This window comes from Haemorhous mexicanus, chromosome 1 (assembly GCF_027477595.1).
Source record: "Haemorhous mexicanus isolate bHaeMex1 chromosome 1, bHaeMex1.pri, whole genome shotgun sequence".
Lineage (NCBI taxonomy): Eukaryota > Metazoa > Chordata > Aves > Passeriformes > Fringillidae > Haemorhous > Haemorhous mexicanus.
In genome coordinates, this window is record NC_082341.1 from 48123114 (window position 1) to 48134970 (window position 11857).

Below are 11857 nucleotides of genomic sequence, written 5' to 3' on the forward strand. Positions count from 1 at the left end.
ATGTATTTCTAGGCTGGCTGTGTCAGCTTAGCAGCTTTAGATAAGTTATCAGTAGTATCACCTGTTGGTTCCTTTATCAGGAACTTTGCTGTGTTGTCACCGTACCAGTTTCTGTCAGGAAACACTGTTTTTCACATCCTCAGAATGTGTAACTCTGGGATTGATGGGTCAGGCTGGTCTCAGCATTCTTCAAGACCATAAGCAGTGTGACCTTCCCTTCTCTATCTGTCATTTATAACTTTTACAAATAAGGTAAAGTTCAAGCTGTTTTACCACCACTTTACTGCCACTCTTCTTAGGCAGAGTAGCTTGTGGAGAGACCATGAAGGAACAGGCTTCTGACAGTAACCACAGCCCATTGAGGACTCACACTGGAGCTATGAACTCACTGGAGCCCCACAAGCCCTTACTCTGGGCAGGGACATCTCTCATTAGATCATATTTCTGAAAGGCTGGCCAAACCTGACCTTCAACACTCTTAAGGATGGGGCATTCAGAGCTTCACTGGGCAGCCTGTTCCAGTGCCTCACCACCTGTATCATAAAGAATTTTTTCCTTATGTCCAATGAGAGCAAACGCTCTTTGAGGTTAAAACTGTTGCCACTTGTTCTGTCACAAAGGCCTTGTTAAAAAATCTTTTTTTAAAGTCCCCTTTTTTATATTGATGTTATTGCAGTAAGTTTTCCCTGAAATCTTCTCCAGGCTGAATAACCCCAGCTTCCTCAGCTGAATAACCGCAGCTTCCTCTCATCACAGGAGAGTTGCTCCATCCCCATCTAATTGGGGGATGGAGAGTTGCTCCACTTTGTGGCTCTCCTCTGGACTCATTCCAACAGGTCCATGTCTTTTCTGTATTGGGGACCTCAGGGCTGGATGTAACATTCCAGGTTGGTCTCAGTGGAGCAGAGAGGTGGAGTCACCTCCCTTGACCTGCTGACCATGCTACTTTTCATGCAGCTCAGGATCCTGTTTGTTTTCTGGGCTGTGAGTGCACATTGCTGGCTTTTATCCTATTTTTCATCCACCATTATCCCACAAGTCCTTTTTCCTCAGTCTGTATTGATACTAGGGATTGCCCTGACCCAGGTGGAAGACCTTGCGCTTGGCCTTGTTGAACTTCCTGGGCTTCCCATGGGCCTGCTCCTCAAGCCTGTCGGAGTCCCTCTCTATGTCAGTCCTTCCCTTGAGCATTACCAACTGCATTACATTGCTTGGTGCCATCTGCAAACTCACTGAGCGATCGAAGGCACCTCACAGTCCCACTGGCAATGTCACTAATGAAGGCAGTGAATGTACTGGTCCTACTACAGGCACTGGAGGGATACCACTCCTTACTGGTTTCAACTTGGACACTTAGCCATTGACTACAGCTCTTTGGATACAGCCATTCTGCCAATTCCTTATCCATCCAGCAGTCCATTCATTGAACTGGTATCACCCCAATTTAGAGCTAAGACTCTTGTGGCGCACTGTACTGAAGGCCTTACAGAAGTCCAGGTAGATGGCATCCATAGTCCTCCCCTTGTCTTCTGGTAAAGCTAGGTGGGTTTTCAAGGAGCAAGGCAAAGTATTTTAGAGAAACTGAGAAAATGGAAGAAAGCAGAAGAAGATACAGTATTCATTTTTTGCTTTTTGCTTGGGATGTTGGTGTTAGCTGGACAGTCTTGTCCCCAGTGTAAAGGTCCATTCCTAAAGCAAAGGGTTACTTCCAAGCACTGGAAGCATTCCAAGTATTGGAGAATCTTTTAGGGCCTAACTTTTTTAGCATGTTTTTATTCCTGAGGAAACTTTCATCACTCATAACTCATAACTTCCTACACTCCATTGTATATTACATTAATTCAGTTGAAAATTAGAAACTGAGATTCAGTTGTGATATTACAAAAAGATCTGAAATATTGTTAGCCTGTGTTGACTTTCTGACAAGATCTGATGAGGCAGTGAAAAACAAAGTTTTAAGTGTGCTTATAAGAGCATTAACGATTGGGTTTTTTTTTTCCAGTCTTGTCTCTTGTTGTTGTCTGAGAAGCAAGAGTTGCCCCGTGATCTCAGAGTTAACCAGGTATCTCTGAAGAATCTCTTTGAGGTAAGTTGATGTTTTTTATTTTTTCCTTGTATCTATTTCTTTTCTTTATAATAACTTTAGTGAGAGATTTTCCACGTTGAACCAAGAAAAATAAAATGAAAAATAATACATGGATGTTATAGTATTATATTTTATCATCTATTTGTTTGAAAATTTAACTTCATGTAATGTAATAGTCTGAATAAAATTAATTATTTCCAAGGTGTATTAGTATTACAAAGGTGTAGTTGGAAGCTGTCTGTGAGCCAGGAGCTGCTGGGAGTTCACCAGCTCTGCAGCTCAGGAGCAGCCAGTTTCCATAGCAGAGACATACCAGCTTTCTAACGGCATCTCACAGTGTTTGTGAGAAATTGAGAAATTCCACTTGGCTTTACCATAGACTCCTAGAATGATTTGGGTTGAAAGGGATGTTAAAGATTGTCTAATTCCACCCCGCTGTCATGGGCAGGGACACCTTCCCCTAGACCAGGTTGCTCAATGCCCCATCCAAGCTGGCTTTGAATGCTGCCAGGATTGGGCACCCATAGCTTCTCTGGGCAACCTGTTCCAGTGCCTTACCACACTCACAGTAAAGAATTTCTATATTTCTTACAGTTTCTTTCCTGAGAGGAACTTTAGAAGACATTAGCTGTAGTAACTGTATTATCTCTGCTTGCTGTTAACTGTCTGGAAAGGTTTGGTGATGTATGAATGCGAGACTCAAGCTGAGGGAAAAATGAATCTGTTTATTGAATAGTTAAGACAGTATTTATACACTTATTGTGAGAATCTTTGTTCAGTCCTTCGCATGCAACCCAGCTGCAGGCCTGTAATAAATCTGTCAGCCCGACAGTTTGTTGGTTTCCTCAAGGTTTACAGGCTTTGAAGAAACAGGAAGCCTTTCCTGTTCTCAGATAGTGTGTACTTTCTCTCATGCTTCCCAAGAATTTTCTCAGTATCAGGCTTTGCTGTTTCTCACAAAGGTTTATGTCACTGCAGGCCTCCAGCCAGGTAATAATTAGCATTGACTCTATGCTTCTCAGAAGGCTGATCAATCACTTCATTATTCTATACTTACTAAGAAACCCATTGCCCTTACAGACAGTCACGATGCAGGTGGACCCAGCTGGTCCTTGAATCCAAACACCATCACCACTGGCCAATTAAGAAACCACCCTTTGGTAAACAAATCTCCATAACACATTCCACGTGTTCACAACAGGTGCAGCAAATGAAGATAAGAATTGTTTATCATTCTTTTCTCTGAACTTCTCATAGCCTTCCCCAGGACAATGCCTGGGTAATGCAAGGGAAATAAATTCACATCTCCTCACAGGCTTGTTTTTAGAGATAGTGGAAGAATTAGTGAATGGATATATACAAGCATGTCTTAGTTGGGTATCATTAGGCAGGTGTGCTGTGGCAATGCTAGCACAGTAACTCCATGCTGGCAGTGAAGCCTGGAAACACAGCTGAAGACCCATGCAGAGTATTAGCAAAGTATCTTCCAGCAAAGCAAAATGCCTCATTGAGACAGGAAAAATGGCAGGCTTTACAAATAGTGCAGCCCTTTTTTCGTTGAATTGCCCAACCAATCTTACCTGTTTTAGTGGGTTTGTTGTACACATGGAAGGCTAAAAGAATCAAGATGAAAAATCCCTATCCTCCTTTGCAAAAATTAGAAAATGAGGCTTTCTGACAACTCAGACTTCCCCTGCTGCTCCTACATTCTCCCTATAATCTGTTGTATTTTAGTTTGATAACTGTGCTCAAAGAGTAATTCTTGCCAGTTAAAATTTGGCATGAAGTATTAGAAAAAAAGATTTATTTGTAAATGTTGGAAGCATGTGTGAAGGCTGCTATTTAAAAAGATGACTGGCACAAATGGAGAAGTTTTGTCTGAACACTGTTTCCGACCACCTCCTCATGTCCTGATCCTTCTGGCATATTGTCTCAATTTTCATCTTAGCTTCTGCTGCACACCTCCAGAGTATCCTATATTGCTATACCCCTTGTAGGCTGTGCTTCATGTTCATTAAGTCCTTGCTAGAGCGTACTTTTAAAGTTCAGCTGGCTTTTGCTCAGGCTGTGTAGTTTCTCAGAATCATCGAGATTAGAAGAGACCTTCACAATCAACACAACAGCACTATAATGATCCTTAAACTCCAATTGCCACATCCAGATGTCTTTCGAACACTCCCTGAGTTGGTGACTCCACCACCTCCCTGGGCAGCTTATTCCAGTGCCTAACCACTCTTATAGACAATTTTTTTTCCTAATATCAGATCTGAACCTCTGCTGACCCAACTTAAAGCCATTTCTCCTCCTTCTTTCACCTGGAAGGTGGTGAGAGACCAACCCCCAGCTGGCTACAGCTTCCTGAAAGGAAGCTGTAGAGAACAGTGAGGTGTCTCCTTAGCCTCCTTTTCTCCAGGCTAAACAATCCCAGTTCCTTCAGCCTCTCCCAATCAGACCTGTGCTCCATTGCCTTTTTCTGGACGCACTCCAGCGCTGCAATGTTGTTCCTGTAGTGAGTGGTTCAGAACAGAACACAGGACTTGTGGTGTGGCATTACCAGTGCCAAGTGCAGAGGGACCATTACCACCCTGGTCCTGAAGGCCACACCATTCCTGACATGTTTGTTGGGACTGAGGCCACCAGAGGAGGCCACCAAGATGATTATGGGAATGGAGCACCTCTCCTGTGAGGAAAGGCTGAAAGAAATGCAATTCTTCTGCCTGGGAAAGAGAAGACTTTGTGGTGACCTAATTGTGGCCTTACAGTACCTGAAGGGAGCCCACAAAAAAGATGAGGAGAGACTTTTTACAAGAGCACGTGGTGACAGGTCGAGGGTCAGAGTGAAAGACAGCAGGTTTAGATATCAAGAAGAAATTCTTTGCTCAGAGGGTACTGAAGCACTGTAACAGGCTGCCCAGAAAAGTTGTGAATGCCCCATTCCTGGAAGTGTTTGAGGTTGAATGGAGTTCTGAGCAGCCTGGTGTAGTGAAATGTGTCCCTGCCTGGGGCAGGGGGTTGAAACTGGACAGTATTTAAGGTCCCTTCCAACCCAAGCTATTCTGTGTAAGCCTATGAAATAAATAAATAGTTCCATTTTACAGTGGCTATGGCTTGGTTGTTGTTGTGCTACTGATTCTTGTCATGAAAATATAGAAAGTATTGAAAAAGAAATGCTTTTTGTGTATGTAAAAATAACATGTTGTAATTTTTCTCTTTGCTACCAGACTTCTGAGTTATATGGTCATGGTGAGAAGCTGCAGGAAGTAGCAGAGTTAGTCAAGTGGCTGATTTCCATTGGGGCCAAGGCTGAGTCCATCGGACTGTATCCGCTGCATGCTGTTATCAGACTGTGCATCAAAGCAAGTGAGTGACATCTGCAGCTAAAATAAAACAATGCTGGCTTTTATGAGAGGACTGACCGCTGGACCTTTTTTAAATTAAAAAAAAAGTCCTAACAGCTCAGGTCAGGTCATCTAGGTATAACCTTGCACATGCCAATAAAGCACTCTTTTAGAAATGTTGTAAACATTCCCCTTGATCACCCATGCCTCATAGTGGTAGAAAACTAATATAATTGTTCTTTTCTGTGTTTTGAAACAAAAGTGTGATTGATATGGGTCTTTTGTAGCCTGAATATGTCAGCTTTAAAAAAGGTACAGTGTTTCTTTCCCCCATCTCAGTGTGGAGCAGCAGTTTTCTTTGTCTGTAGTAGAGTCATGAGTCAACCTTAGATTTGCATCTTGCCACTGCAAAGGGGAAAAAACCCCAGGATCTGTTTCTTTAAGTGTGCTTTTTTATCATTTCAGTGAAGAACCATCTCTTCAGATGGTTGCTGACTTGGAGGCCAGAGCTGAAGGATAGGATCAACCAGAAAGACAGAGATGGACAGACCCTGCTGCATATTGTGGCCTCTTCCAGTGAATATTCACAGAAACGCAGTAAATACTCTTTTTGTGTGTGTGTGTGTATTGTTTTGTTTTCATATGGACAAATCTATAATGGAAGAAAGTTTAAGATCCTGGTGTTAAATATTTCACGCTAAGGAAGAAAATAAGAAAGTATCTGAATGCAGACTTGTAGTGGCAACTGATGTTTAAACATTCCAAGAATTCCTTTTTAAATTTGTATGCCTGATGTGTGACCATTTTCTTTGCTCTTTGGTTTGTCTGGTTAGGGTTTTCTCACAAGTACGTGGCAGTTTTTAGAATCCTAGAAGTTAAAATTTTTAAATTTTGATGTGCCCTTAAAATCACTTTAGACCACCTGGAGGCCTGAAACAAAGAGTTTTAAATCTAACAGCAAAAACTTGTGAGATGAACATTCCTAGTAACAATTTTGAGTCAAAATTGGGAACATATTGGGTATTCATTTGGCATAGACATGTTCAAAGAAACAATAAATTTTCTGTCATTTATATACACTATAGCATCAAACTTTTTTTTACAGACACTCCCAAACCCCCCCAGTTTATTGCATTATGGTATAAGTGTTTTGTTCTTCTTAATTACCACCAGAACATCTCATCTATCTTTTTTTTAAATGAATAACCCATGTTTTATCCAGGTAAACAGTGCTTTATTACATTTGCTGTCCTGGTTAGACAATTACTACTGATCAAGTTGTCTGGGCTGTATAAGCCTACAAAGTGGCTCCTTTACTGCACCTGCAATGTACTAATCAAGTTTTCTGGGGTGTATAGGGCTTTGACTCCTTAACTCTCTCAAGGTATCTTTCTTGTTCTGTGGTATTTAATTAAGCTCTAGTTATAGGACAGCATTAAACAATCCTTTATTGAATTTGGTTCTTTAGCTATTGATTAAGTTCTCTACGGGGTATGGGTCCATTGAGTTCCTTTCTGCAGGTTGGTGAGGTAATTTCTCAGGGTCTTCTACTGACACTCAGCCAACGCAGATCTAAATTAAAACCAGCTAAAGTAACACAGTCAAACATTCCTTAGCTAAGTAAACATAGTTCATTACAAAATTTTTAAAGGACCACAAAATTCCTGGCAAACTAAGTTATAATTTGCTGTCAGGCGTCTCCTGTTCTTTTAAATAGGTGAAAATTGAAGGCCTAGATAGCAGTGTGCCTCGTCAGAGGAGGCAAAATGAATGCTTTCCTTCACAGTTTCTGTGGGATTTCATTTTATGTTACCGTGGCTTTTTTCCTTGTATTCCTTACTCTGCCCACGAGGTGGCAACAGGAAGCAAACATCACAGCCAAGGTAACTCCAGACTTTTGGATGCTTAAAGTTTATTTGGTAGTATTCATATGGTATTTATTACGTAGAGAGCACATATTTTAAATATGTATTTATATACTAATGTTTATGTTTTTATGTATTATTTATTATATTAGAAAACATGTATTTTTATATGTATCTACTAAAGTTTATTTCTTTATAGCTATATATAATAAATATTATAAATCATAAAATCACAGAATCATTCAGTTTGCAAAAGGTCTCTGAGATCTTCAAGTCCAACCTTTGACTTCCACCCTGTCAACTTAATGACACTGAAAGAATTTAGATTTTTTTAAAGTTAAAATTATGCTAGAAATTGTGCCAAGTAATTAAAAATAAAAAAGAAAACAGAAAAAAAATTCTGAAAAATGTTAATTTTTCTTCCTTTTTTTTTTTTTTTTTCCCATGTATTCCTTCTAGGACAAACAGAAGATGTGATCATGCTCCTGAATTTTGGGGTTGATCCCACTGTTCCAGATGCACGGTCAAGATATGTCATAGATATCTTGAAAAAGAGCAAAAACTTTGATGCTGTAAAAGAAGTCAGCAAGCAGATTGAGAAAATCACTTCTTCTGGGAAACAGACAGGTACTACATGCAGTGTGTGCTTTACCTGTTTTAAAATTATAACCTTTAGGTACAAAATCGTTTTATTTCAAATAAGTTATTGTGGGTGTGTTTTATGTAACTTTCCCTGTGAGTTGTCACTGTAATCTCCTGCTAGTCAATAGTGAACATTTTGTTCTTGCTTGAAAGCAACTGCTGGCCAAGTGTTTTTCAGATCAAACTTTGCATAAAGCAAAGTTTTTAGTCTACATCTCAGTTTTCATGTGTGTATTGCTTATAAGTTTATTGGAAAACAGTGGATTTCGTTGTGCTTGCATCTTACAGCTCCTGACAAAGGAGGTTTTCTTTCTTTACTGTGGAGATCTCTGCTCTGAACGTTTTAGCACAGTGTTTCTCTATTAGGAGGTTAACACCAATACCTCTGTGGTAATAATGGTTTTGGTTGGCATTTCAGGTTGCACTGTCTTTTGTGGCTAAGGTTTTTGGTTTTGACAATTTTTGGGCAAGCCTGCAAGTTTTATAAACTTAGTGTAAATAGGAGGCTGGAGAATAAGCCTCAGCTTTACAGGTAACAATCTGAGGTTAGTCCTTCTTTCGAAAAAGATGACCAATGTTGTCTCTCTCTTTGTCCTAAGAGATAAAGCTACTGTTTTATTTGGTCTTTCATGTATCTGAATTTTTTTAAGCATTTAGGAATTCAAGCCAAGTTTTTTGGTGTTTGTTTAAGGGCATTTATTGGAACATTGCTTTAAAATCTGCTATTTCCCATTACATGAATATCTCTTAAAACTTTTAGGTAACATTATGGTGTGGTGTGTATTTTTGGCTTTGTTTTTTAATTTTAAGAGGAGAAATTATTTTATGGCTGTATTCTTTAAATGGCACTGGGGAATAAGACAAGCTCATTAAAAGGGTATGCAGCAAACATTACTGGGTTTAGTCATCTACTCTAAAAATTCTGAACAATTATATAATTGCAGCATTTTCCTGCCTGCATACAGAAGCTATTACAGTTTTCAGCCTAGTAAATTATGGTACATGGAGTCATGGTTTGACCTCAGCTGCCAGCTAAGTACCAAGCAGCAGCTCACTCACTTCCCCTTCACTCCCATGGTTTGAGCTAAGAACAGTCTAAAAATTGAAATAAAGTAAATTACTACCACTCTTATTATTATTGTTATAGTCATGAAAAAGAGAAAGAGAGAGGAATAAACCTCAGGAAACACACATGTTGCTCAGTACAATTGCTCATGCCCCACTAACTGATGCTCAGCTCATCCCCAAGCAGCAATGGTCCCTTCATGGCCAATTTCCCATACTTCATATAATGCACATGACATTCTTTGGTATGGAATATCCTTTGGCCAGTTCAGATTAGCTGTCCTGGCCATGCTTCCTCCCAGCTTGTTGTGCACCTGCTCGCTGGCAGAGTATGGGACAGGGAGAAGTGCTTGTCTCGGGGTGAGCACTGCTCAGCAACAACCAAAACGTCACTGTGCTATCAGCAGTATCCTTGTCCTACATCCAAAGCATGGCACTGTACCATTTACCAAGAAGAAAAATAACTCTATCCCAGGCAAAACCAGAACAAGAGTATTTGATGAAAGTATCAAATTTCCTTTGGGGTCAGAAATCCATCACAGGACTGGCATTGTCACTAAGCGTTTCAGCCATCTGTTTTTAATCTGTCACTACGCATTTCTTAGAGCCCTGGGATGTAATGCATTACAGTCTTGCCCTGAAAACATGCTGGCAGGGAAGTGGATTTTCAATTTCTGTAATGTTTTGCAGGAGAGAATGAAAGTGCCACAGCTGATACAGATTCTCTCCAGGATGTCCTGGAACAGTTTGTCCAGTTCTACAGGTGTGAAAATGGAGCCCATAGTAAAAATGTATTGAAGGAAGATGCAGTTAAGCGATTTCTGAAATGGCTGTCTTCTGTGAAAGGTGCAGTGAGTTCCCAGTTCTCCCTTTCACAAAAATTAATTGCCATGAAAAATGTGTTTGGTGCTAACATAAACTTACTGCCCTTTTACCCTTCCTTCTGTTATGTGTTTCTGTAACTTTTATGACTGGAACAATGTGCTTTTAATTATATTTAATGTTGTGTTTTGCACTTAGAACCAATGGAATATGCGCAGAAATTCATGATGTATCAAAATGTTCAAACTGACTTGGCTGACAGCATAAGGATGGAAAGATATATTTTGCTGTTCCTTACTTTCAATTTAACAAGTTAATTGTTCTGAAACAAGTTTACAATGAGGTGGATTTCATTATGTGTGGTTGAGTGAGTTGTCTTGACTGTCTTGCAGAAATCCCTGAAGAAATCTCATGCAACATCTCCAGTGCCTGTGCTAACAGCTTCATAAAACAGTTGCTGGGGAAGCAAATGTGGCATAAAGTTTTGCTGCTCCTAACAGGGAAAGCTGATGGGGAAAATCCATCAGGTGGAGGACTCTTCAAAACCTGCAGTCTTTCAGATGTCGACATTGGCAACATTATCCAACAGTGTGAAAAATCAGACGCACAAGTGCACCTCATAAGATGCTTGCTTGAACGAGGAGGTGAAAACTGTGATATTAATGTGCTATAAGATATGCAGTACGTTATTTGACATGTTGGGAGTAAGATAGTCTCAGAAATACCAACACATGGGGTTTTTGTGGCTCTGTATATGTGCAGCAGCTTGTTGGAGTGCAATGCATTGGCTGCATCTGCTGTGTGGGACATGGCGTAGCTAATAAGCGTGCATGGGTGGAAGATGTTTATCAAATTAAATTTATCTCCTAGGATTAGTAAAAGGCCAGGGACTATCATTGCTCCTGCACCTGTAGTTTCTTTTGGGCCTCAATTTCTCTGTCTTCAACCACAATATTGTCCTGGTAGGAAGTGTAAGCCACAGTCTTTGAGTTCAGTCTGCTGTTATGCTACAAGTAACGGACTACTTCGTTGATTTCAAAGGCATGACCAGATGTCTTTCTTTGTTTAACTAGTGTAGACATCATCATACTTTGTGTTTTGCATGCGCTTGTTCCTATGATTCCTGTGGCATATTTCGTTTAATCGTATAGCTTGATGTTAGCTATAAGTTATGGACACATAGTCCTGTTGAAGCCTTTGAAGGTCAGAGGAGCAAGGAGGCCTCTTGTTTCAGTCAATGACTGACTGACTTGGAGAACATATGTTCTGGCCTTTATGTCTTCTTATCACAACAGGAGGACTGGTTGTTCAGTTTAATGGCAGATAAGGGGAAATGATGAAGATCTTCTTAGTCAAAAAGTGTTTTACCAGATACACGTAAAAAGCTGACAAAAAAAAAAATACCCCTTTTACCTGCCTGACAAGCAGCATCTGGTTGCATCTGTTGAGAACTTTCTGCGGTTAGCAGATTGGTGTATTAGGTTTAAACCCTGATATTTTCCTGTCCTTCACACTAGCTCTGCCTGATGGTTTTGGAGCCAACTCTGAAATACCACTGAAAATATGCCTCAGAAAGAATTCTTTTGAACTGGCATATTTACTGCTGACCAAAGGCGCAGACCCTCAAAACCTCTCTGTTACACAAGGAGATACTCCTTTGCATGCTGCAGTTTTCATCTGTTTAGATAAAAAAGGTAAGGCTTCTGCTGTTGGAAACATTCTCCGTACCTTACCTGCCCGTTCTGCTGTTGCAGGGACAGTGGATCAGGATGTCTGACTGTCTCACTCAGCCCCCAAAGTCTGCAGGCCAGAGGATACACAGCTGTTAAGCTGATGTGTTCTGCTTTGTGTCTCTGCTGGCTGGGACTGTGAGGAAAGGTAATGGCAGCTCAGGTGACGTGGGGTAATCAAGGAAGGCTCCTCTCTGAAACCCTGTAAAATGAGTGCTGAGTGGGTTGGAAGAAACAAAGGTAAAGTCAGAGCAACAGTAGCAGACTTTGAAGGAAATCCTGCAGGGGCATCTGAAATCTGTTTATCAG

The 11857-nt window shown here is 40.5% G+C and overlaps 1 protein-coding gene across 2 annotated transcripts in view; it reads left to right on the forward strand.

The window, feature by feature from the left end:
* TRANK1 (tetratricopeptide repeat and ankyrin repeat containing 1) overlaps positions 1–11857 on the forward strand; it is a 51370-nt gene that overhangs the window by 15146 nt on the left and 24367 nt on the right. For both annotated transcript variants that reach the window (XM_059849015.1, XM_059849024.1), the window contains exons 6-12: positions 2003–2086; positions 5308–5446; positions 5890–6021; positions 7749–7916; positions 9687–9842; positions 10211–10462; positions 11336–11512. In XM_059849015.1, the coding sequence (XP_059704998.1) occupies positions 2003–2086; positions 5308–5446; positions 5890–6021; positions 7749–7916; positions 9687–9842; positions 10211–10462; positions 11336–11512 (1108 nt within the window). The remainder of the gene's footprint in view (positions 1–2002; positions 2087–5307; positions 5447–5889; positions 6022–7748; positions 7917–9686; positions 9843–10210; positions 10463–11335; positions 11513–11857) is intronic.